Below are 26,857 nucleotides of genomic sequence, written 5' to 3'. Positions count from 1 at the left end.
AGGAGCACATCCACAACACGGCTTAGGCAGAGCTGAGGACTCTACAGCTCATCAGCCAATTCCCCAAATCCCACCCACTCCCAAGGGTTTGGGTCAGCTCACGTTTTGTCTGAAATCTAAGTGCCAAAAGCATCATTGCCACATACACCCTGAGATGCCACCATCTCCTCGGACCTCCCCCCAGTTCAACCAGCTCCTGCCTTAGGACATACCAGATTCATCAGCTAGGCATCCACCCACCAGCTTGCTTCTGGAAGAAACCTTCTAGAAGAAGGTGCACCTTGTTAACTGAAGTCAATTAGGGGGTGTAGCAGGAGTTGGCAACGCCTTGGAAGGTCTCAGGGCTAAACGCTTCCACCTGGGATGACAACAGTTTGCTCTGTCCACACCTGTTTATGAAAAAGTAAGGGCAAAAAACTCAACTACCCACTTCGCCCAGGCTGCTGAAACACCAGTGACTTGTGTCAACCCCTGCTCATTAGCAGCACCAAGCCAACTTGGCTGGTAGACCTCAGTAGGGTCTACCTCCCCAGCTGATGGGTAAGGAGGGCTCGCTCTGGCCAGTGAAGCCAGGGAGCCTCAACAAGGGGTGGAGCTAAATGTGGGTGAGGGATCTCATCAGCCATGTGCATCTTCTAGGTACAAATACAAGCCCATTTTCTTCAGACACCAGAAATACTTAGGGCAAACATGGTCTGAAGTGGAGACTGCTGACCCCAAAGCTTCTCAAGAAGAGTTACGGCAGTATTCTTGGCGAGTGTGAAAATGTCCTGGTGGAAACCTTGCTTTCCTTGGCTGGGAAGAGATTTCCTCTCCATGAGACGGGAGAGAATGGGATGCCCAGTCTCAAGTCTTTGTTCTTGCTGAAGAGAGCCCAGAAACAAATTCCCCGTCCCAGAGCTTCCTCTGGCGCGAGGTGTTTTGGCTCAACTCCTCCCACAGCTCTTTGTTTTTCAGACTTCCTTGGTTCTGGTCAACATGGGAAGGCAAAATAAAGCAAGGAAACCTGATCTCATAAGATGGCCAGACTCATTTTTCTTACGTGGGGGCCAGAAGGTCTCAGCGAGAAGCTTTCCAGAGCTCTCCAAGCACCTGTGATTGCCACCTTTGGCAATTCCCACCTTGTCCCAGGGGAAGAGGAATCTTCCCTCTTCTCCACACAGATTATTGTAGGGTTGCTCACAAAGTTCAGTCTTGTGCAGGACTTTGTGGAGCCATTGTGGTGGAGACCCTCAGGCCCTGCACGTAAGTGCTTAGCACACAGAACAACTGCTCCTCAAAGAGCTTACAGCATCAAGACACATTTCACGCACGGAGAACATAGGCATGGGCAGAGGGTTACACAGCATCACGCAGAGGACGGGTTCAATTTGCTCCATTTTAGGTGTCTGCGATGTCAGAGGCCAAAGGTGAGGTGGGGATCTAAACTTCATGGCAACTCAACCAGTTACAGGTGGCGGAGACTGGGGAGGGAGTCACCCGGCTGAACGCCTGCTTCATGCTGAGGTGAACCATCCTCCAAACTCCACTGACTGCCTTCCCACTGAGCATAACAGGAACTTTGGCTCCCAGTTCATATATGGTCAGCATACTTATGGACACATGTGGTGGGATTCAGATGGTGGTGTCACTGGAGGTGCTTTATGGCACCTTGTTTGGCTCCCACCCCATTCTGGTGCAGGTTTCACAAGATCCGGTGTCTGCTAGCTCCTTGCACGGATGTCATGATATGCTAGGGCATCTGAAATAGCAACTGTGATCATGGAGGTGAAGCCCAGCAGCCTCTGGTACAGGTGAGAAGTGATATGAGGTCCCCCCTCAGACCTTTGGACGCAAGAGCAGTTGCTTTGCTAACCTTCTCCATAGCTGTACAGCCACCACAAACTCCTGCTCCCCGTTCCCTAATGCTCACGAGAACGGAGAGCAGCAGAAAAGGAGCGAAGAGCTGTCGGTGTCAACAACTCGCCGTCCTCCAGCCCAACCCCTAATAGACACCTAATAAATACCGCGTTTTCAGGAAATCAAGCGTCCCTCCACCACAGGCACACGCTGAAGTTCTCCTGGATTTTTTGCTGGAGCAATTATTTTGCTTTCTGTGAAGTAACATCATAAGACCCTGAGCTTATCCAGCAGGCCGTTACATTTCTATTGAGGTTTCGTAACAGTAAAATGTTTTGCCGGTGGTACATAAAGTCTTTCAATCAGCTGCAGAGATGGAGAAAAACAACCTGCAAAAGCCTCCCGATGCCATAAAGTCTACTGGAAGCTTGGCAATTCAGGTTAAATTTAGTCTGCAGGACACGGGGTCGCTTCAGTCACCAAGATCATTAAAAAAAAAAAAAAAAGAAAGAAAAAAGGAAAAAAATGAAAAGGGAACGAAAAGTCTCGTGTTGCGGAGTTTTTATGTAATGACGAAGGCACTCTCACCAGAGAGGTGGCAACCCTGCAGCTGGGAAACGCACCCGGCTCTCTCCTGCCACTGCCTCCTGGCATTAAAAAAAAAAGGAACAATGAAAGGAAAGGATTAAATTTACTGAGATGAGTATCTTTTAACCCTTTTAACCCTTCTCCACCAGGCACAAAAGGAGGAGGGAGCAGATACGGGGAACGGTAATAGATACACATCTCCTGAAGGCCTGCTCACGTGGAGCGTGTCCTGTTGAACTCACTAAGGTTTTTTCTTTCTCTTTACGTTAGTCTTGAGCCCACAGAGCGCTCCGATATTGAGAGAAGGACATTTCCCCCGCATCACACGGAATGCAAAAGCCTTTCAGCGGTTGCTAGCGTCGGGAAAGAGCTGTAAATACGGCCTCGCCTTTCGCGGCGTGTTTCGCCGGCAGGATCGCAGCCCCACCATCTGCCTTCAGGGGGTGACTCACGGCTGGGCATATTTTCACTGACGCCCTCCAGTGCGTAAGGGTTTAGAGCCGATCACAAGGGCAGAAACAAGAGCAGCTGGGTGGAAAAGCCCTACTCACCCCGCCACAGCTTGAGACAAGGGCGACAGGCAAAACAAACTGCCCCATGGATGCCAAATACCAACTGCTCCACCTTACTGCTACTGGTGTTTCACATGGGCACCGCTTGGCTAATGGGAAGACCCTACACGTGCAGCTCTTAGACGAGCCAGGACAGATGCTAAATATAAATTCGGTAGAACTTCCCAGATGGTTTCTGCAGAGCTATTTCATCATCTGTGTCTCGTAGGTACCGGGTCTGGGATTACTGCACAGGGATGGCGCTGGACTATAACGGCTCCACGCCATTCTGAGTCCCGTTCACTGAGCCCAGAGTGCGGTGCAAAGGCAGTGAGGGGTCTCGATGGAGCCAAACCAGCTGCAGATCTCAGCTCCAAAAAGTCCCTTTTGACAAGAAGCTGTAGTGCTGCCCACCCATGGTTGAGTCACCCACAGCCGGATGCCCATGGGTCATCAGGAGGTGACTTTTTGATCATTCAAAGACCCCTCCTTCAACGAGGAGCCTGGTGCAGGCTTTGTTCTCAACAACCTCCTCCTGGTAGTGGGGTCCCAGTGCCGTGACCCCTATCAGAGCCTTCTCCTCGATGCCTAGAAGGAAGGGCAGAAGGGCCAGGTGATGCCAGCACGTCTGGCCAGTTGAGGCTCTGAAGGTCGAAGGGGCTCCTGCTTGACCCTTCCTGATACCATCTCTACCCTGCTCCATCACCACCTTGCCCAAATGCTGATGGACTAACCAGGTCACAACGACACCAGGTCTTCGTATGGACCTACCCGATAGCGTCGTGAGAGGATATGGGAGCAACTACAAACACGGGAAGGAAGGACCTTCTGCCACTGCAACCCCCTCCAGTTCCCTACATCTCTTACTCCCTTGGTGGCAATCATAGAATTGCCTAGGTTTGAAGTGACCTTTCAGATCATCCAGTCCAACCATCAACCTAACACTGACAAAACCCACCACTAAACCATACCTCTAAGCACTATGTCTACCTGTCTTTTAAATACCTCCAGGGATGGTGCCTCAGCCACTGCCCTGGGCAGCCTCTTCCAATGCCTAATAACCCCTTCAGTGTAAAAATTTTTCCTAAGATCCATCCCAAACCTCCCCTGGTGCAACTTGAGGCCGTTTCCTCTTGTCCCATCGCCTGGTCCTTGGGAGAAGGGAGCAACCCCCACCTGGCTACCCTCTCCTTTCAGGGAGTTGTAGCGAGAAGGTCTCCCCTCAGCCCCCTTTTCTCCAGCTTGAACACCCCCAGCTCCCTCAGCCGCTCCTCATATCAAGGCAGACCTTCATCTGGTTTCCAGTCTTAATTAAATAGCCAGGTTTATCCACTTGCTGTTCGAGGCAGGACATTTCTTCAGCAGAAACAGCCCTTCTCCCCCTGCGCCGTTTACCCCCCGGGTACCTCGAGAGCATCCGCATCCGCTCCCAGCCTCGGCCAGGCAAGGGCTGAACCAGCAGACATGCACGAAGCAGCATTTCCTTCTCTGGGCTTTCAAGTTTATTTTGTCCTTCACTTCCCTGGGTGACCCTGGATCCTCATATTAATAAACAGCAAAAAAAAAAAGGCAAAAAAAAAAAAGGCAAAAAAAGCAGAAAACTTTTGCTTTACCTCTCATCTCAAATCCCGCCCCCCCCGGCTAATGGCTCCATCTCACTCCAGCATCGTGAGGTCCTGCAACTCCCACCCGACCTCAAACCTCCTCCCCGCATGAGGAGACCTTGCACTTGAAGGAGCAAGCTGGGCAAAGCTGATTCCTGTGATGTTTTTACGACAGGGTAAAGCAGTGAAGTGCCCTTTATGGTGTTTTGAAAGGAAATTGTACAGGAACAATGTCCCGAGCAGCGTGGCTATTGAAAACCCTTCACAAAAGGAGTTTGCCACAAGAGGAAAAGCAGCTTAATCAGTCGAACTAATCACTGTAGGTGGTTGAGTGTCCCCTGTGGGTCTGTAAAATCAAATATAATGGGAAAAGAAATATATCACAGCTTGCCTACGCTCCTCGGCGGAGCCGCCGGCGGATCTGGGATGTTCCCTGCCTGGCTCCCAGCCCGCCGTGACCGTCCTTTGGGTCGTCCCTGTGCGGGACCACGCTCGCCTCCGTGCAAGACCCTGACCGGGGCCACGCGGATGGGCTGGGATGAGCCCCGGGAGGTCCCTCAGCAACGTGAACTCTGATGGGGGAGGCAGGACAAGGGTGCCCACCCCCGTGCGGTCACCCCAGTTAACCCGGTTTTCGGCGTGGGCGCGAGCAGGAGGGGTCAGCGGCGCTTACACAACCCTCCTGCTTCAGGAAGAGGAAACGGTCCCTGACAGCCACCCAGGGCTCTCCGGGGAAGGAGGATATTTCTGCCTCCCCCGGCTCTGAACCTAATTAAAACCAGAAAACAACACACACACACACAAAATAATCCAGACTGTTTTTTCCTGATCATTTAAGTGTAAAGCCAAGTTAACGGTAGGAAGCAAATTGGGACACCACCAGAGAAAACTCGGTGACATTACTCTAATCCTGTTGTCAAAAGCCATAGGTATTTGGGGCACCCCGAAGGGAGACGGGGAAAGCACACGAGCCTCTTTGCTCCCACCCCTTTTCTCCATGTACGAGCCAGGAGGACCTACAAGGTCTTCTCCTCCACCTCCTTATCTCCACCTGGGATATCCCAGGTAGAGAAATGCCCCCCTTAACCCCCATCCAACAGGAAAAGAAGGAGATGACACCAAGTTCAGCCACAGTTAAGGGTGATGGTCCTTCACCCAAGGTCAGCCCTGGTCCCCAAGAGCCCTGGCTGGGACAGGCAGAGCAGCCCCTTGCAGCTCTGGTTATCCCAAAGCCTGGAAACATCAGCTGCGCATGGAGGAAGCACAAAGGATCCACACCTTTTCTATGGAAAAGGGGAATTTGGATGCCTTTTGGAAGGAGGGGACTGATCAACTTTCAGGCTTTTGCTCCGTCCTCTCCGGGCCATGGGGCTGCGCTTCTCTGTTTAATCCTCTCCTGTCCCATAGACCGACCACCAAAAGCCCTGTGAGATACCAGCCAACATCTATGCACACATGAGGATTTCCTTTTGGTAAGAAATTTGGCCCAATTTGACTTTTGCACCCAACAAGATGCGATCGAATCGATGCGATTACAACGACGCAAATTATTTAAGGCTTCCCCAGCAACCTGTTCCTGGTCCTCATCAAAACTGTCCCCTTCCTTAGGTGGCACAGAACAATTTCAGTACTTTATTATCCAGAAGACCAAGAAGCAGGTACAAACTCAGTTGTCTTAACCCATTGCGACTCCATATATTCCTTGTAAATCCTATCTAAACCGGCCAATATTTCTTATCACTCCTACAAGGCTGGTGCAAGCCTCTCCGCACGCATCTCCAGGGTGTGAGGTTTGTCTGGCTGGACCCTCCATCCCCAAACACATCATCCCAGGATGCCACGGGAACCAGAGAAACGCCGTGCAGCGCTAAGCTTCAATAGATACTTAAAAAGTGGCATTTTTTTGTAACTTTTTGAAAAACAAGGGGCCAAACTCAGAGCCCATCTGCCCAAGGAGACCACGTCCCAGCACAGCTTGTGTTCCGCTCGCAGAGAGGCAGTGGGGTGGGAAGGCAGAAGAAGAGGACTCGAGAAACAGGTCCCAGAGTATTTATTTTCTCTTGCCTACTTGCAGGAGATAAAGGCAGGAGAGGTCCCGCCACCACCCAGGGAAAATCTCTCCTTCCCTAGAAGTACTTGTCCATGGGAGGTCAAACCAAGTTGCCTTTGGTGATATCTAGGTAGGGTGGGTGTTCTGCGGCAGCAAACAGTGGATTAGTGTTTGGGCAATAAAAGCCATTGGTGTTCAACGCTTACTCACATGGACATCTATGAAAAAACTTGCCTCTGCTGCTCTCCTTCAATGATCCCGTCAAGTGGTTGAGGCCCTCCATCACCCACATCAGAAGGTGGCAGTTGCACCTCCTGTGCCCAAACCAACAGAGAAAACACCAGGTGTGGAGTTTCTGCCGGGTGATGTGGGGAGGCTGATACCTCTCCCTGGTCTCCTGCCCTGATCGTAAAGCTCTTCGCAGCAAGGACCTCACCACCTCCTGCAGGCTTTTCCAACACCTTGTGCAACCAAACCCTCCAACAGACGTGACGCTGATTGTTACTATGGAAACGTTGTCCAAGAGACCAAGAGTAGTCCTGAACTGGGAAAGTCGAAGCCTGGTTTAATGAGACCTTTAATCTGCTTTTAGTTTGTATCTTTTACAAAAAATGAAGCACGCGTCCCAAGGAAAAATGACTCGTGGAACGTAAAAACATATCACATATGCAAGGAGAGAGCTACGGTTGCACGCCCATAGAGTTGCTTCTCCCCACGGGAGTGAAAGGTCCATGGCAGAGACTTCGGGGTAGGTGAGCCGCGTTCCCCCGTAACGCGGTGACAGCATTTCCCGAGGAAAGGTGACGGGAAGGAAGCGGGGACGGGCGCTATTTATAGCACGGCCGGACATCAGCGTCGTTCCGCGTGAGAAACAAAAGGTGCTTCGCTAGCCCAAGACGTGGCCTCTTTGGAATGTCACCGTCAGGGAAGGGAGAGGAGCCCGCAGGCGCTCTAAGGGAACAACCAGTATCTTTTATAAGACCAGCTGGAAAAAAATAGGCAGATTTTGGAGTGCTGATGTGCTTTATCAGCTCTTTTCTAATAGCTGTGCTATATAAGCCGACCTGAAGGTCAGCTACAACCAGGCAAGACCCGTGCGTCGCGCAGAGATCAGCATGGGGGTTGACTCCCTGACCCAAGCTGGATGTCCACTTGCGAGCAGTGGACGCACACGGCAGTAGGATGCTCACTGCGGTCCCTTGGGATGTGTCATCCTCGGATGAGGCAGATCCCAGGCAGGGAGAGCTGGTGCTCCATGGACAAGTATTGCTCGTGGGGTCTGGGGATGCTGCTTTGTCCCACGTGCTCATCACCTTCAGGAGAAGGGGAAAAGCTGCCCACTGAAAACCAGACCCTACTGCAGCAGGGCTTTGGAGCCACACCTGCTTCTAACCAACGGAGCAGGACAACCTCTTTTCTTCTTGCAAATCCACGGCATGTCAACCCTACTCCCACCCATGGCTGCTACCAACTCTTTTCTAAGAAACCAGCTCTTCTTCCCTTGGGTTTGGACATCCAGAGTTGCTTCCTAATGCCTCTCCTAACCCACGCACCACCAAATGGCCCTGCTCAGCCTCTCCCAAGCCTCGCCGCCTCCGAAGGCCCATCCGCGGTCTTGCAATTTTAAGTGTCTCCATATCCAGAGATCTGTACCCATTTAAAACAAAAAGCCCACAACTCCCAACTGTTTTGCCGGCCATAAAATCTCATCCAGAGGGATGGTTACACCACCCGCGTGGCTCTGAAACGAAGGGGGGGCTTTTCTCCTCCAGAATGATGCCCGGGATGTTAAGATAACAGCACTGCAAATTTCGTCTGAACACCTTTGTAACCTGTTTGTGCTGCGATACAGTAGGGTATTTTTTCCCCCTATTTCTACCATGGTTTTCTCATAAAATAACCATTCTGAGACCTCACTTACTGCTAGAAATCATTTTTAAGAACTGAGTGCTCTCCGGGGGGGCATCTCAAACGGCACTAGAAGGACTAAAACTCCCTTCCCAGTCCAAAATGCACCACAGAGGCAAAGGTAACCCGCAAACCCCCAGCGTCAAACCACGTGGCGTAGGGAGAGGGGGGGCTGCTGAGGTCCCCAGCTGAAGTCTCGGGGACGGGACCCCGTCTTTTCTGCTTAAATAAGTTCCTAAGAGATTGTTTCACTCCACTCCCTCAACCCGGGCTTCTTAGCTTTTTGCAATTAAAATAAATACGTTTTTCTGTCCAAGCTTGGACGCCACCACGGAGGACTCGGGCAGGACCGTATGCCCTCTGCTCTTCCCATTTTCTTTCATTTGTGACTGCTCAGGGCCGAAACGGTCCCACCTCTCCTCTCGCGTGATCCCCTATCAACTGGCTTTAAGGCTTCCGTCTCTCCTCCCGGGATATTATCCCAGCGCTACCGTGGTCTGGGCTGTATCTCACCCCGTAATCTTCCAACCCCAGCCCAAGGCAGCATTTTTTTTTTTTTTTTTTTGCTATCTCTCCTTGTCATCTGCGCGGGAGGGAGGGATGCCCTGGGGGGCCGAATGCTTCTGTCTGCTCACCGTTTATCTGAAGGGACCAGAAAGAAAAAGAAACAGAAATACACATCTGGCGCGATCCCAGTTTTTCGGAGGGGAAGGAAGAACCAACACGCAGTTCCGTGGCTTCGGTCCAGCACAAACTTGGGCAAGGGGACTTCAGGCGGGAGACCCTTTGGCTCTGCAGGTCTCCTCTCCCACGGCGTCATGAGCTCTTTGGATGGCGGAGGACGATCCACTCCGTGAGCCGGGATGCTCCCGACCTCCACTGGGATTTCGTGGGGAGCCCAGCCCAGCGCTGGGAGGAAGCCCACCCAGCTCTCCCTTTGCAACAGAAGCAGACTTCAACTCGGTTTTAACCACCTTTTGGCTGAAACGAGCGCCCTGCCCCCCCCCCTTTTTTTTTTTCCCTAAATCCCAAACGAAACTGTCTTTTAAATGGCGTACAGGAAAAAAGGAGGGAGCCCCAAAGAGGAGAGAAAAAGGAGTTTGCTGCTGAGGAACCACGCTGCCCGCAGAAGAATGTTTCTGGGATGCCTGAGCAAACTCTTTTCAGCTGTTTGTTGGCCACTCCGTAAAATTTGGGAAAACCAAAGCAAGCACAGAATTAACCACGTCGCGGCTGTTCACGAGTCGAGAAGCGACGGGGAGATTCGAGGACACGCTCCGACTGCTATTACGGGTGTCCGTAGGACTCCCCCCCCCCCCTCAAAATCCCCCCCAAGGAGGCATCACAGCTCAGGCCCAGATTTCAGATCGCTCTAGGAGAAAACACTGGCCGCTTTTTCTCCGGTTAAATAACATCGACCTCGCAAAGTCCTGGTTTTAGCAAAGCTTTATTGCCACAGCAGAATCCGCCGGCAGAAATAAAGCCGCGTGTACAACTAACTCCCTTATTCCCCGCTTATTTTCACGTTTAACCATGGTCACGGTTCCTACCGAGGACTCTAGATGCCCTCATGTAATTAGACATGCGGTTTACGCAATTAAATATCCCGTTGGCCCTATTAAATTAACCCAACGGATTGAAATCACCAACGCCACAGGAACTCGGCTGCCTCTGTAGCACGTCCCCCTCCTTCACGCCGACAGGCGTCCGATACTCGCCGCAAACCCCTCTCCACCATACCCGCTTTGCAGGCCACCCTGAAAGTCCGCGAATTTTGCTTTTCAACAGAAAGTGAGGAAACAAGACACAAGGACTCAACGCTTTTACAGAGAACGCTTTGCCAGCTGCCTCTTCTAATACAAGTAGGGGGGATCTGGCTATGGGGGGAATGAGTGGAAGGGGAAGAGGAGGTCCTTAAGATACTCCTGGGGGAATGTAGGACACACTCCAGATCTCAAAGACAAACCAGGGGGCTGGACAGGCTCTACATTTTCAGGATGTTAATGCTCAAACAAGGGTTTACGCATTAACCCAACGCTGGCAGCTGCTAAACGCAGTGTCGTCCAAAGATGCTCGGTGAAACAGAGGGGGAAGATGTGCAACGAGGAGGAGAAGGTTAAAAAAACCCACATTAAAGAGAGGTTTCGCCTACCTCCGGTCGTTTCTCCTCCTTCTGAACAGTTTTTTGGTGTGTGCGATTTCAGCTTCATGAGGCAACGGATGGTAACCCTGTAAAACAAGAGGGAAAAGCAGCGATCAGCTCCAAGATACAGGAGACATCGATACGGAAGGGGACAGAGTGAGACAGAAGATGTGAGCACGATAAAAGAACCAGTTCCCATCCAAACATCCTTACAACTTCTCAGACCCTACAGAAGCAGGTCTGGAAATCCACGGGGAATGAAGTTATCTGCGATTTCTGTATGGGAGAAGCCATACGGGGCAAGTAACCGTCCCACCTACGGATGGAGCCCAAACAACACCATCTACAGGAAAGTCACCCACGTCACCCATGATGCTTGCTGATACCGGCGCACCTAAACCATCCACTTTCACTGGGTTGTTTCCTTCGTATTTATGTATTTATCTAAAACCCAGCTGTAAAAATGACTGTTAAAGGGATGGTGCTCAGCAGCGTTTTGAGGATACCGGAGTAGGGCAACACGAGCCACAGCTGGTGGGTCTGTTGGGGCTGTGGCCCCACGCCATTAGCAAGTCAACGACCACATCGTGAGAACCTCACTGAGGCTGCCCACCATGAGCTAGTCAACCCATGCCACCCCAGGAGAAGGGAGGGGTGGCATCTGCCTACTGGAAACAACTGAGATGACCAGGACATTAAATGATTTGCCCCGGTCACGTCGGTGGAAGAGCTGTGTGTAACTCAAGCTGCTCTCTTGTCCTCTCTCCACTGAAGGTGCCGACTCTCTGACTCGGTACGTTCATCTGATAAGGGGGATGTTGTATTTAGCGTCCTACTATGGGCATCGTGAGGCTTCGTTAACATGAGCAAAGAGTTCTGAGGTTCCTGGATGAAAGGCACTATTTAAGTGCAAAGTATTATTTATTTTCCAGGGACCACAGAGCTGTCATAACCATAACGGTTTTTATTTATGCAGTATTGTGCTTCCCCGGCTGGCAATAAAAGCCCTGTAAAAGTCAGTCCTTTTATTTCCATCGCAATCCATCTTAGCCTCGGAGCTCCAGCCGCCGCTGGTGAATCACCACACGTGAGGGGCCACGAGGGAGCAGCCTGGGCAAGGGCGAGGGCTGGGTGGGAATGCGTCTCATGGAGCAGCAGCTTTGTCACATTGGCATGACAACATAACACACCCACTTCAAAAAAAAGCCCCTCTCTCTCTCTGCGTGAAGAGCCTGAAAAATGAGGCGTTAATTTTAGTAGCGGTTACCGAGATAACCGTATTTTGAGTTCCTCTGGTGGAAGAGGTAACGGAGGAGAGAGGTTGCTGGGGATGGTATTGAATACAAACCTTATGAAGAACGACTGAGGGAGCTGGGGTTGTTTAGCCTGGAGAAGAGGAGGTTGAGGGGAGACCGTATCACCCTCTACAACTACCTGAAAGGAGGTTGTAGAGAGATGGGGGTTGACCTCTTCTCCCGGGTGACAAGTGATAGGACAAGAGGAAACGGGTTCAAGTTACGTCAGGGGAGGTTTAGATTGGATATTAGGAAACATTTTTTCACTGAAAGGGTTATTAAACATTGGAATAGGCTGCCCAGGGAGGTGGTGGATTCACCATCCCTGGCGGTGTTTAAAAAAAGGGTAGATGGGGCACTCAGGGACATGGTTTAGAAGTGGCTTTTGTCAGGGTAGGTTAGAGGTTGGACTCGATGATCTTAAAGGCCCCTTCCAACCTCAGCAATTCTATGATTCTAATTTAGGCTTGCAGACCAGAGAAGGCTTGGACCCCGAGTCCAAGGCCAACAGGGTTTATTGTGACCGCCCAACCTGGCCATCTGCAAAGAGCCTGGAGAAACTGCTACTGCAGCAACCCTACGGTTCCCGTGGCAGCTGGAGCCTTCCACTTCGGGGACCTCGGCTCTTCGAGACTTCAAGCAATGAAGAAGTCCCCAAGCCCCTAGGTAAGTCCTGCTGCTGGCTAGCATGTCCCCATTTGAACCTTGCTTTGGCTTCAGTCTTCAAGTGTGTTTTCTGAGAAGGTAGTTCCCCTTTTAAGTTTCTTCACTTTTAATCCTTTTGGAGAAAATTGGATGCGCCGTGAACATATGGTTTAGCGCGGGCGTTAGAAGGCACGTTCATGAGTAGTACCCATTCTTGGTGACCAAATTACCCTTCTCTCCCACTAAAACACCCTCAACGCCCAGAGGTGCCACACCAACCACGGCATCCTCAGATGCTCAACCTGAGCATCCTCAACCACAGATCCCTCATAGCAGTGGTACAAAGGCCATCGTTACGTGAAGTTGCCTCGGCTTTCTTGCAGATCTGCTCATCCAGCGAGGATCTGCTCAGCGATGCACGTTGTTCTGTGGTCCCCTGCTCACGTGCCTGCACCCAGCACCAGAAAGAGCTCTCCTCATGCTCCCTAGATCTCATCTCATCTCACCGCTCAAACACGGCCCATCTTTGACTAAGAAGAGGAAGTCTGGGAGTAGGGAAAGCTGGCAGCCTGCTCTCCTGGGGCTGTGGTTGGGTTATCACCTAGTTAACCAGGTCTGACTTGGGTTTCTCCTGCAGCCAAACACCTCATGGTTAATTCTGTGTGGAATCTTTGATGTCTAATAGCTTAAAATCACACAGCACCTTCTTCATTACTGGGGGTTTGAATCTTCCTCATCTACTTGATCACTGAAGGCATAGGAGGAGCTTAATATCTCCGAGACTTCTGTTCCTCTGAAAATTTGCTTGACATTGGCCAATGGGTACCAATGAGAAAAGGAAGGGAAGGAGCAGACCCACACACAGCCCCATCACAACAGGCGTGCTTGTTTAGGAAATCAGGCTAAAAATAGTACCATACTCAGTGAGGCTGTTTCCAAATGTTGCACGACCACAGCAGGAGAAAGCCTGGGGTATTTTTAAGAATTTACGCTGCGTCGCAGACGCACGTGCAAATACAATTACCCTGCGCAAAAAATGAAACTCTCTCTGCAGAACACAAGGACTTCAAGCACCAACTTCCTCACCGCGAAGCCCTTCATTAAGTCGCGGGAGCTGCCTTTCTGCTCTTTCCAACTAGAAACCATGCGTATGGCAGTGCACCGCTGCATGTCCTCCTTGGAGAGCATCCCTCTGCTTCCTCAGACCTCTGCCCACCAGCAGCAGACAGCATCGGGGTGAGAGATGGCCTTATTACATGGGAATAAGGCTCCTAAATCTAGGAGCATGCCTGTAACTGAACAGAGGAGAACTTTGTGTCCTCGTTAGGAAAATCAAGCATCTCCCTTCTCCAGCCGAGCAATGCCCTTCCTTAGTCTTAGTCATGAGACAATGTTTTGGAAAAAAACAGTCACCGGTCCCTACTCTTGTCTATTTTGGTGCCTAAACAGAGCTAAATTTGGAAGGGAGAAAAGTCGCCTTCGTTTGTGCAGCAAGTCGATGTAAAAGGAAATATCAGCAACTTGCAAGAAGGGTGGAGTGGCTGGAGAAGACCGAGAGTGCCGGGTGGGTGGGGACAGGCCAGAGTCCCAAGGGCACGGTGAGGGCCTCGATGACATGACTCTTGGGTTTGTCTGGAAGCTGCTCCCCGCCACGGGTCGTGCAGGACAGCAATGGAAGTGCCTTCAGTAAGGTCGGCTCACTGAAGACGACGTGGATCTGGAATGCAGCTGTTCCATTCTTCAGTGGACACACTCTTTACGAAGCTGAAACCCCAGAATAGAGACAAAGGGATATGTCTTGCAAGGCAGAAGACCAGCCTCTGCTCTGCAATGGGTCTACAAGACGACCTACACAAGAGGGATGGGTTTTGTCCTTACTTGGGCCTGAAGACACCGTAAAGCCCAGGTGCTCAGGGGTTTCACAGGCAGGTTTGCATCTTCTCAGTGGGCAGCCAAATAGCTTTTGGTCTCTCTCCCACGTCGGTTTTATTTTGGTATTTATTCGCAGGTGGCTTGAGGAGAACGTAACAAACCAACATTTCAATGCTGCTGGTTCTGGAAGCGAAGGATGTGGGAAAAGCAAAGAACAAAGAGCCCGTGGTCTCCGGAAGGATCGTTACTAGGGGTCATTTTCAATTTTGGAGCTAAACACTCTGCGGTTGACGTGGTGGGAAGCTTGAAGCAGAACCTGAGAAGCCCGTGGGACTTCTAATGGATGTCAAGTTTAAATCATAAACACGCGCCTTCTAACAAGAAAGGCCAATAGGTCTGGAAAAAAAGGGGTGTTCAGGATTGGTCTGCAAGTGCCCTAGAGATCAGCTATGTTGTGATGTGCATATTCCTTTTTAGATGTTTTGGGGAAAGCAGCTCTTGGAGAAAGGAAGGTGATGTCCGGCAAGTTTAGGCGACCGTCATATGGCCAGCTAGCATACGCCGAGGGAAATCCGTCACCCGGCAAAATCGCTGCAAACAGACGGCAGAGGAGAGCAGGTTTGATACCCACGTGCCCTCTTTTTGTGCTTTACCCTCCTAATGAAGGTGTCTGCCCAGCCCTCAACCTTGTCCGCCTGCCTGTGGGAATCCAGAAAGCCGGCAGCTGCCTCTCCGCTGCCCCGGCCCCATTTACATCAAAGTTTAATGAAAGAACAAATGAAAAGCTTTCAAGATCTCGTTGGCAATCTGAGGTAAAGATACTTTACCTCTTTTACCGGTGACGGTAACACACGGGGTAAATCGCACGGAGAAAAGCACAAACAAGGAGGGATTTTTTTGCTGCTGCCGGTCCTTCCGTGACCACCCTTTGGCAGCAAAAACCCAGAGACTCCTTCAGCACCCAACAACAACTGCCTTATAAAAGGGACAGTCCTAATTTGGACCAACCTGCACCCTCTTTCCTTCACCTCCACTTCTGCACTTCTCCAGTGCCAACTGTTGCCTGGGGTGGCCAAATTCATGGGCGTTTCACAAAGACTCCAGGGCCTATGAGAGGTTGGGGATCACTGCTTCATCCTCGTGGTCTTCGTGTCTAACGCAGCCTGACTTTCAGATGCGAAACCTCACCCCACAAAGTGACTGTCTTCATTCATTACCCACTCATTCAGCCTCTTCCATAGGTGTTCCCCATGCAGCAGAAACGCTCCCAGCCTGTGATGATCAAGCAGGTGAAGATGCCTAAATGCCAAATAGCAACACCGAAACCGGAAGTGCAAAGAAAAGGTTGAGAAAAGCAACCGGACTGATGGAAAAACCCAATGCTGAGGGGTGACGAGAGAAGGAAAAGAAATGATCCGGCCATATCGCAGGATCAGTCCACAAGAGCTTTATCTCAAGAGCCTCTTGTGCCCTCAAGAAACATCTCCGCCCTTGCTTATCTTCAACAAATGGTTGCAGAAGGCCCAAACTGAACAAACAGGTTATTAGGCCTGCGGTAGGCGCTGGGAGTTTCGCTCGATTTTATTGCACACAAAGTTCAGGGTGGGACTTATTTTCTGGGGAGGTGGGAAGGGTGAGGTGGGGCTGGGTTCACGGCAGCCCCGAAGCCGCCCCATCTACCTGCGCAAAGGCAACAACACAAATACCAAGGTTGGAGGAAGTGTAAAAAAATAAATGTATTGTGGTTCCAGAAATGATCCGCAAAAAACAACCCAGTGACTTGCAACACCCCGTGATAAGTCTTTCATCTGGCTATAGGATGGATTATCCGTGGCAGGAAAGTCCGGGACGGCACAGAGCTGCAGATGTGTTTAACTTTTATTGTGCCGGTCCCACACTCATCGTGTGAACATGGGACATAGAATCATAGAATCGTCTAGGTTGGAAGGGACCTGTCAGATCATCGAGTCCAATCATCAACCTGACACTGGCAAAAACCACCGCTAACCCATGTCCCTCAGCACCACGTCTGCCCGGCTTTTAAATCCCTCCAGGGATGGGGACTCCACCACTGCCCTGGGCAGCCTCTTCCAATGCTTGACAACCCTTTCATGAAGAAATTTTTCCTAATATCCAATCTAAACTTCCCCTGGTGCAACTTGAGGCTGCTTCCTCTTGTCCCATCGCCTGTTACTTGGGAGCAGACACTGACCCCCCCCGGCTACCCCTTCCTTTCAGGGAGCTGCAGAGAGCGAGAAGGTCTCCCCTCGGCCTCCTTTTCTCCAGGCTGAACACCCCCAGCTCCCTCAACTTGTGCTCCAGCCCCCTCACCAGCTCCGTTGCCCTTCTCTGGACGTGCTCCAGCCCCTCAATGTCTGGCAAAGGCGCCGCTACCTCCCCACCGGCATCACCCCCATCACCTCTACCCACCCAAGGCCAGCATTTATCAACACGTGTAAGTCCTGTGGGCACTTCCAGCAGAGCCATCTCCTTGGAGGCCACTTGCCGTTGCCTCTTCCCCTTCCAGGAACTCCCGCGGCATTGGTCTGCCACCAGCTCTCCTCTCTTAACACAAGGGGAATTTTTTACCTCTTGAAAGGAGAGGGCTGAGGCACAAACCAAAGCCTTGACCTGCTTTGGAAGCCATGGAAGAATACCAAACAATGTCAGGAAGCCGCCTGGAAATGATTTCCTCTCTGTTAAAATTTAAGTGATAAATTTGTTCCTTCAAATTGCAAGCTATTCATTTTTCCTGGAAGGTGCTTATAATAATAGTTGCTTCTGAATAAGGAATCTGTCGGTGCTCAACATCAATGGAATAGAAAGTGCAACAGTTTTACAAAATACTCCTCGCTCAAGATAAAAGGCGGGTAAATCCTTACAGCACTTCGTGGTTGTGGCCCTCCCATCACTCCTCACCCACCATGCGACACACACAGGTCCTGGCCACCTCCAAGGACGCTTTCTTCAACCTCAATCATTGGAGCCAGGGCTAAATTAAAGTATAGGGTTGGCAAAGAGGACTTAGTTTACAGCCACCCAGGCGCTGGAAACGGAACAAAACTCCTCCGGCTTTGCCACCGCTGATCCGACACGTCCCACGGTGGAGGAGGGATGCTCCGCGGGACCTTGACCGTAGGATGTGCTTGCCCGATGAATCACGGCATGGCGCAACATGCCTTAAAGGGGAGGCATAGGAAGTTGTTTCTTGGGAGATGTCCCGCTTTGGAGGATTTCCTGATTAACTGCATCTTTGGGGAGCACACCATAAATCGTACACCGCCGGCAAAGGCTGAACGCAGAGCTGCAGTACATGCACCTCGGTGATGAGCACTTTGGAGGAGCCTTTTTACCAAAAAAAAGGGTGGAAGCCCAGAAGAGCGACTGCTGCGACAGCGATCAGGGCTGTCACAACTGAACGCCACTCTTTAATTACCGTTAAAAACACCGTTGCTGTTCCCTACAGGGCTCTGCCCTCCCACGTTGCCCCACGGACACGACCTCCTGGCTTCCCACTTGCTGAGCGTTAATACTGGTCTCTGGGGGGGGGCATTTTAGTCAATGGGGGGCGTTTTAGTCAATTAGAGACTCTATACATGCAGTCCCCGACCCAAAGAAGGGTCATTTAGACCCTTATCTTCCCCACCGCCTTTCCTTGGTGGGCTCCTGGCGGAAAGCGGACACCCAGCTAGAGGGAAGACAGCTTTTAAAATCGTTATTAAATACTTGGTGGCAGCTCAGCTGTCCCACCTCGTCCCTCTGCAGCCAGCTCTGGGATGAAACAAAAGACACAGAGAACGGCGGAACAACCCAGCGTGAAACTCCCCGTGCGGGGTGAAGGACGCAAACGCGATTAAAGCATCGGCATAATGAGGCAAAGCATCCCAAGTGAAACGTACCCTGAACCTTCCTCAACGCCTTCTGCTGATTATTGAGAGCGAGTTTTCCGGGGTCTATTTTTAACTCTCGGCCCCGCAGCTCCTGAATGATACATAATTCAGAGATAATAAAACTTTAAAATCCAGGACAAAGTCTCCTAGGAGGAACCGCCTCTGCAAACACCCATTACGCGCATCACTACAAACCACGCTGGGCAGGAAGATAAGCCCAACCGGTGCCACCAAACCCTGGCTAAGCCACCGAGACGGGGGACGGGCTGGAAACGTTGCTCCAGGCTCCCCTCGCCGTCGCATTGAAACCGGGCGCTCCAGACGCACTGACACGGACACGCGGTGCCATAGGAAGAGTATAAATAACAGACAAAAGAAACCCCCTTTTGTTACCAGAATCCGCAAATCCCAAATCAGTTACGAGCTGACTTAGGAAACGGAGCTTTTTTTTTTTTCCCATGTTACAGCAAAATGGGAACAATACTTCATGAGTGGAAGTAACTCTAATTGTTTTAACTGATGTTATTTTAGTGTTGTTTAGGTTTATTGTTTATTTGTATGTATTTCCTCTACCCCGGTCAGGCTTAAAAACAAACCTCACTGTCAGCAGTAAAGTGCCCCATCCATAAATAAATACATTTATCCAGTAAATACAGATATAACCACGCTATTGCTTGGAGTCCTTAAATGCAGAATATTGAGAGAATCGTTTAAAGAAATAGCGTTCACGACCCGGCTTTGCTTTCCCCCGGAAAAAGGGAGCCTTTTTCAGCTAATATTGGGAATAAATACCGCCCACGTCACTTGTTTCCAGGAGGCACCACGCCTGGTACTTGGGTTTGCCGTGTCCAGGTAGCCCAAGCTCATCCCGAAAAAGGGCAGCGCTCCTCTGAAAAGCTTTTCCTACATTTTCCTTGGCTTGTGCCAGTTTTGGGGGTGAGGGAGGAATTGCTTTAGCTGGGACTTAACAGTGTTATGAGGTTGCTATGGGAATATTTGTAACTGGAGCTATTTCAGTCCCTCCGGGACCCCGCATTTCTTTAAAGTATACTTTTCCTCTATATTTTTCACGTTCCCCAGCCTGGTTTTCCCCATCTCTGGTCCCCTTCAAAGCCTGCCACCCCCTATTTGCGCACCTTGACGTGCCGCCTGACCATGCCTCTCCAGCCGAGATGAAGCGGGCAGGTGAGATGGCAGGAGGACCCTTCATTCACCGTCCACCCCTCGACATCTCCTCATCGTGCCATGGTGGTGGACGGTGTCATGAGGAAGAGACGTGTAGGCCGAACAGGGACCTCCCTGATGAATTTTTAAGCTGACCTATAACCACATCCCAGAGGACATCAGGGAGTTTTGGACCAGAACCCAGGTCACCTCTAAGCTGGTGGGTCTGTGTTGGGTGTGCTCCCCCCCAACCTCAGCATCGGTCTCAACAGGAGGTAAAGGCTGTATCCAAGTTTATTTTCATTTCACCCTTATAATTAATAAAAGATTGCATGTTTTTCCTGTGCATTTGTGCAATCCCCCAGAACCAAGCCCCCGCAAATCTTCTCCTCTTGGGCGGACCGGAGTTTCAGCCCATAGGAGCCCCAGCTCACGCAAGCTCCCAGAAGTTGGGACAATCCAACAGCGACGAAACCCCTTATTTGCGGAGCGATAACTCCATAACCTTACAAACAAGAGGTGGCTTCTCTTTTCTTTCAACGTGGGTATTCAGAGGCGCTAGGAGAACTTTCTCACCGCTCAGCCCTTGGCACTTCCCATTGGAGGCCTTCCAAGTGCCTGAAGTTTCGCAACACCCTAAGATCGCAGGCAATAGTTAATAAGTCAACGAGCATTTTTTGCCATGAGCCGTATCACTGTGATCCCTACCCTGCGCCACCGAAGCCAAAGGGAATTTTGCCATCAACTTTAACGGGGTCATGGTGGTAACAGCCCCTCTCGGTTCACCAGTGGACCTTTCTCATAGACCTTCATGGCTGAAGCAAGCTGTGCAGAATATCACTGTCTGTTCCTTCTCCAAGCCTCCTGTGTTGTGCTGGAAATGTTTTCCCACAACAGATATTCCTGTTTGCAGTTGGCTGAAGACGCAGCCAACACATTTTCCCCCGGACTATACCACAAAGAAATGTTTTTTTCTATCTTCTCAAGTCTCTGCTTGGTCTAGCTCAGTCCAGAGAGAGCAAGTGAGGTTCCCGCGTCGCGGCCACCCCAGCTCGGAAAATCCCCCGATGCGCAAACGCCAATTGAATCCTATAAAAGCCTCATTCTTGCCTTTGAAAAGTCCCATTCCTTTGCAGGAGGGTGGGCTGTGAAACACAAGGGCTTGACTTTCCCCTTGCCAGGTTACTGGCAGTTTGTACCTGGGTAGAAGAAACTGCTTCTTGAGTGTCCGTCTGCTCCCTCCCCGGATTTTCCTTTTATGCGTCGAGGACTAAGATTCCTCCTGCTGCAAAGGGTTTTAACGCAGGGACAAGCAGAGAAAACACGATGCTTTTGCCACAGAGCATCAATCATCATATCACATATTAATTACGCCGGTGGCTTTTCACTGGTGCTTCGCAGACCTCTGGGAGCCACGGACTACTTCGAACAATAAAATGAGGATGAGTAAGAAAAGCAAGTTTGTAGCTGCTTTACAGCAGTCTCCAAACGTGAGATTTGGAAACGGATTTGGCATTTCCACCAAAAAAAAAAAAAATAATCCTGAAAACCTGCTTCATATCCGAAAGCTGCTACTGGACAGGAAGCAAGATGGTCATATCTGCTCTCCTGTGTCTTGCAAAGGTTGAACCTCAACCACAACAACTCCAAAGACACAGGCATCATTCAAACATCAGCTTCGCTGCCAGTGAAAGCATGAGTTGTGACGACTGCCAGGAGCTGGGGGAAGCCCCTTCAATTCATGTCACATCGTCCGAGAGGATGCACCTTCAGGTGCTTCATCAGAACCAAGCAGGGACAAAGAAGAACCAGCAACAAAACTCAACAAACCAACCCAACTCCTGGATATCTTCACGTGCCAAGTGATATAAGCAAAGACCTTGGTTACTGGGATGGCTCAGGTCATGTTGCCCTTCCTTGCTAGGGCTTTTTTAGCTCCTTTGTCCTTTCCTTGGTGCCCTTCTTGCTGGAAGGATTGTGCTGGTGTGATGGGCTCAGCTCCAGAAGGTGGGAAGGGTCTGAGATAGTGGTCACCGAGAGCGCTACGACAAGCAGAAAGGGATACGATGGAAAAAACGCAGATGCTCTGCATTACGAGCAACTCAGAATTGGCCGTCAAACTGCTAGCTACCAAAGAGAGATGGGAATTTTGGCAACGAGAACATCCCCCATGCCTGTTCAGCTGGCTCCCTTCTCTGTCCAGGACCCCCGCGTGCCATCGTCACCACTGCAGCCATAAGCATCCTGCAGATGCTATGCCTTCACGGAGCTCTAAAGTCCAGCAGGGACCCTACGACAGTCCCGGGATGGAAAACAAGGTCTCACACGCTCCACTCCTTGCTCATAGAATCATAGAATCATCTAGGTTGGAAGGGACCTGTCAGACTGATTCCAACCATCAGCCTGACACTGCCAAAACCACCACTAAACCATGTCCCTCAGCACCGTGCCTACCCATCTTTTAAATACCTCCAGGGATGGTGACTCCACCACTTCCCTGGGCAGCCTGTTCCAATGCTTGACAACCCTTTCGGTGAAGAAATTTTTCCTAATATCCATCCTAAACCTCCCCTGGGGCAACTTGAGGCCGTTTCCTCTTGTCCTGTTGCCTGTTCCTTGGGAGACCCCCCCCTGGCTACCCCCTCCTTTCAGGGAGCTGCAGAGAGCGAGAAGGTCTCCCCTCGGCCTCCTTTTCTCCAGGCTGAACACCCCCAGCTCCCTCAGCCGCTCCTCACCAGACTTGTGCTCCAGACCCCTCACCAGCTCCGTTGCCCTTCACTGGACACGCTCCAGCCCCTCAAGGTCTTTTTTGTGGTGAGGTGCCCAGAACTGGACACAGCCCTTGAGGTGGAAGGTGGGTAGCTCTCCTATGGGTCTACCTATAGCTTAAATTAGGTAGCCAAGTACCATCCCAAAAGTGGTTTTAGACATCCTCGCTCGCGTATTGCTCTGTGCCCACTGTCTATAGTTACATCCACGTACAAGATGCCAAAGGCACATGGGGTCTTTCCTCCTGCCTGCGTCTCTGCTGGGATCGGAGACAACCCGGCGAGCAGGGATGGCTCAAGCCCGCCCTTCCCGAAATCAAGTCATCAGACGCCGGCGTCTCTGCGCTTGGCAGCCTCAGCCTTTCTCTCCTTATCAACGCCAAAAATTATTCATTTAACATCCATGGCCTCTCGCCAGCAAGAACGCCGCGGCGAGGAGCAGAACCGTCTCCTCCGCTCCTCCGACAAACCGAAGCAACAAAAGCCAGGCTCTTCCTCACGCAGGGAGGCGGGGGGGGGGAAAAAAAATCAAAAAAAATTCCCACCGGCTAAGAAAAGCTGGAGGTTAATATAAATTCCATGGGTTTGAGGGGGAAACGGAGCTGCATTCAAAGACTCGATGGCTAACCACGCTTCCTTCGTCTGGCAACTGCCCGCTCCCCCAGCAGAGTTATTGAGGAAGTCAGACGAGCCCTGTATTTGTTCCAGCTGCAGATTTCCCTTAACCCCTAGTAGCGGTGTTTTCCAAAAAAAACCCCAGATCTTGTTTTCTGAGGGTGGCTTTTCATTTTCGCCTGTGCCGCGGCTCCAGTTATTAGCTTTAAGTGCTGTCATTCATAGATTAAAAATAAAGGGGAAAAAAAAAAAAACAAAATACCTTTGCCATTCTATTAAGTCCAGGCTGGATGAGCAAAAGGGGGATTAAAAGGCGGCTTTCAGGAATTAGCTTGGAACAGGAAAGAAGAAGATAAAGCCATTATAAAAGCTTGTGCTAATACAGGAGCCCTTTTTGTTGTAAGTGTTAATGCAGCCACGCAAATTCCTATGAAGATTTATTAGTCAGGTCATATAATCTGTTCTCCTTCCTCTTCTGATGATAAAATCAAGGCTATTTTCCTCCACTAAACCGTTCCCCTCTCTCAATTAAGAGGAAAAAGAAACGATATCTTTTTTCCGAGATTGCGTTTGTGGTATACACAAGGTTACCCGGGAAGCCGACGCCTTCAGAACAGCGTAATAAAGGCACTGAAATGAAGGCGCTCGTTCGGCGCTCGGACCGTTGGGATGCTCCCCGTCAAGTGAGAACGGCCCCAAGCGCGAGGTACCCGATGCCGAATAACTTGACGGAGCCGGGATGGGCAGCCCCGTCCCCTTCCGTCATCCCGCAACCTACGACGGCATCCGCTGTCCCACGGGACTTCAGTCCAGCAAAGCGTTTTCCTTTGTGCGAATCTTGCTCCTAAGTCTACGATTTGCCTTGGCCCTCAGCCAGCCAAGCACTTAGGCACATGCTTAAAGTTAAGCACAAGAGTAAACAGATTGAAGTCAGGGGGACTTAAAATTAAGCACACGTTTCGAGGATTTGCTGGATAAGGGCCTTAACCCCGGTGCGCGGCGTTTAACCGGGATGATTCCCGGCTGATCAGCTCCCCCCTTTCCCCGACCTCCCCTCCATCCATCGGACCAGGCAACGAATGGTTTCTGTTTCACCACCGCGCTGAAGGCTTGGCTTTAAAGAAACCTTGTCCACCCTCCCCAGGCCAAGCACGTCTTTCTTTAATTATACCTGCCTGTGAAATACCTTCCAGAAATCCCCACCCAAACAAAGCCTCAGGAAAGGAAATAACGGAAATTCTTGACGGTTTCCACGGCGGGGTGGGGGGGGGAAACGATCCTAACCAGTGAGACGAGGCGCACGTAAGATGAGGCTGACGACTGTTCCTTACTGTACGCGGCTCCCAACCCAGAGTGACTCCTTAAAGCTCCAGTAGAACCCCCCCCGCCCCAGGTTACCAAAGTCCTCATCTCCCCTGGGCAGGAGCCTCCTTGAACCTGGCTCCTGGATGCGTCTCTCTGCACGTGTTAAAATATGAAAAGCTTTTTAGTGGACACGCAGGGGAAGAAGAGTCATGTGACAACACAAAATCCATGAAAGCACCATGCTCCCCTCCGTAGCAAAGCGCGGCGCCCAACGGGGAATCTTCCAAGAGGCCACACAGCTTCTAAAGGGCTGGCGGTCAGCTGCATGGCTTCATTTTTGCTTTCCGTGTCCTTTCATATGAATTTTTTTCACTTTATTTCAATAGTGTCTACTCATGCCAGGATCTTGGTGGCCGCGGGCATGCGTGCAGGTCTCGCAGAGCACAAGCCCTCCTGCGCAGAAAGGCAACCACTCCAACCGGGCAGCCTGGGCAAGACTTAGAAGGTAAGGACAAAACGGACGAGGAGAAGATTGTAAACGTGGACACAGAGGATGAAGATCTACTCTTGGTTCCTCCAGAAACAGGATCGCTCTCGCCAAGGACCATCAACCTGCCCAGACTTGACAGTGGACTAATGGAACATCACCAAGTCCCACTCCCACCCGCCCCCACTCACCTGCCCCCATCCAACTCACTTCGAACCATCCCCTGCTGCGTTATCATCTGCTCCTCAACGGTCAGCCCTTCCCACCAGGGCACGAACATCTGATTGGCCTGTGCTACGTGCAGCAATGGCACTAACTAACCAAGTACCTTTGGAAAAGCACCTGTGAAAGATACACCTGAACTACTCCATCCATCAATTTTCACGGCAGCACACGCAGAAAGACTTCGGCGCTGCCAACACACCTTCTCTTTGGATCCAACTTCACGTTAGGAAAGCTACCTTAGACCTCCCAGAAGAAGGGCACGGCCACCAGCTTTGCCCTTCCCGAACCAGCGACTCTCAGAGGTTGAGGACTGGCGGAATAAATTCAGGTCTTGCCTTGTAGGCAAATCACACCACGAAAAGACCTCGAAGCCAAACAAGGCGACCTCCTTCCACTTGAGACAGCAACGGCAGGATGGTCAAGTAATCGAGGAGCTCCACCTCTAATGCAGCAGGTTCCCAGCCTCATGTACACTTACGATCCTTGGAGCTACTTGCGATATATTTTCACGGCCTTGCTGGCCACGGGCAGCTGGACGCTATTTCTTCTTCTAGACAAGGAAAGGACAGTCTTGGAAGTCTGTCACGCTTCACCTCCCCTCCTCTTCAACATAGCCCACGTAATTATCATTTATTACCTGCCTGGAAACACCACCCAAATCCTGGAGCTAGATGCTGCCCGCAGAGATCAGAAAGCTCCTCCAGTACCAGGAGAAAAGCAGCACCAAAGCTGAAAGAAGAACTTGACGCTTGCTCGCTTTTACCTTCAAATGCAGGCATTTGTGAAAAAAAAAAAAAAGAAAAAAAAAAGAGTTTAAATAACAAACGTTTGCCCAAGTATTTATAAATTGAGCTAAAAAGAGTTTTCCTTTCAACTAAAGGACCCTCATCGGGTGTGTAGTCCCAACACTGAGGCACTGCAAGAGGTGTGGGGTGCGAGACCCCAAATTTCTCCCCGGCCATGAATGTTCCCATCATGCCCCTTGGGATTTCAGGCAAGACATGGGACCGTTCTCTCCCACCTCCCTTGATGGGATCCTGGTCTCTGACAGTTTTCCATAAGCAGAACCACAGCATCATAGGGTTGGAAGGGACCTCTGGAGATCATCTAGTCCAACCCCCTGCCAAAGCAGGGTCACCCAGAGCAGGTGGCACAGGAACGCGTCCAGGCGGGTTTGGAATATCTCCGGAGAAGGAGACTCCACAGCCTCTCTGGGCAGCCTCTTCCAGGGCTCTGCCACCCTCAAAGGAAAGAAGTTCCTTCTCAGGTTTAGAAGGAACTTCTTATGCTCAAGTTTGTGCCCGTTACCTCTTGTCCTGTCCCCGGGCACCACTGAGAAGAGCCTGGCCCCATCCTCCTGACACCCACCCTTTAAGTATTTATAAGCGTGGTTTGGTCTTGCTTCAGCATTTGCAGAAGAAGAGGAGTTCCCACCCACCCACGCTGACAAAGCGGACGAGGGGAAAGAGGAGCCACCGCCGTGCTCTTCGGATCATGTCAGGTCGCACGTACGTTTGAAGTTGGCCACCCAGTTCTCAGCAGCCAGGAGCAATCTTGTAACGGCCACTTCCTCCACCGCTCGCGGAGCTGATCTTCAGGAAAGCTCTGTAGCGCGAGGAAATCCTGACCATCGCCACCAAAGCGTTATCGACACAGCAAGGAGATAATAACGACAGGAACTGCCTTACGGCAAACTCACCGTCATGATTCATGCGACTGCTTGGTGCCAAGGTCCATCAAGCTGTAACACAGCGAGGGGAGGTCACACATGCTAACACGGGTTATTGTGATAAAAAAAAAAATAAAAGAGGTGGGTTCCTACAATTTGATGAGCATCATCTACTCTCCCTCTGGCAAATGAATCAGGTCTTCAGTGCGTGATACGGCTTACTGCGTCGAACTTGTCTT

The 26,857-nt window shown here is 50.9% G+C and overlaps 1 protein-coding gene across 5 annotated transcripts in view; it reads right to left on the bottom strand.

Moving 5' to 3' along the window:
* The window catches only part of LOC128902745 (CBP80/20-dependent translation initiation factor-like), a 156,093-nt gene that overhangs the window by 60,044 nt on the left and 69,192 nt on the right, over positions 1 to 26,857 (bottom strand). For all 5 annotated transcript variants that reach the window (XM_054186229.1, XM_054186230.1, XM_054186231.1 and 2 more), the window contains one exon: positions 10,693 to 10,769. In XM_054186229.1, the coding sequence (XP_054042204.1) occupies positions 10,693 to 10,769 (77 nt within the window). The remainder of the gene's footprint in view (positions 1 to 10,692; positions 10,770 to 26,857) is intronic.

This window comes from Rissa tridactyla, chromosome Z (assembly GCF_028500815.1).
Source record: "Rissa tridactyla isolate bRisTri1 chromosome Z, bRisTri1.patW.cur.20221130, whole genome shotgun sequence".
Lineage (NCBI taxonomy): Eukaryota > Metazoa > Chordata > Aves > Charadriiformes > Laridae > Rissa > Rissa tridactyla.
This window is presented reverse-complemented; position numbering and strand designations above follow the sequence as displayed.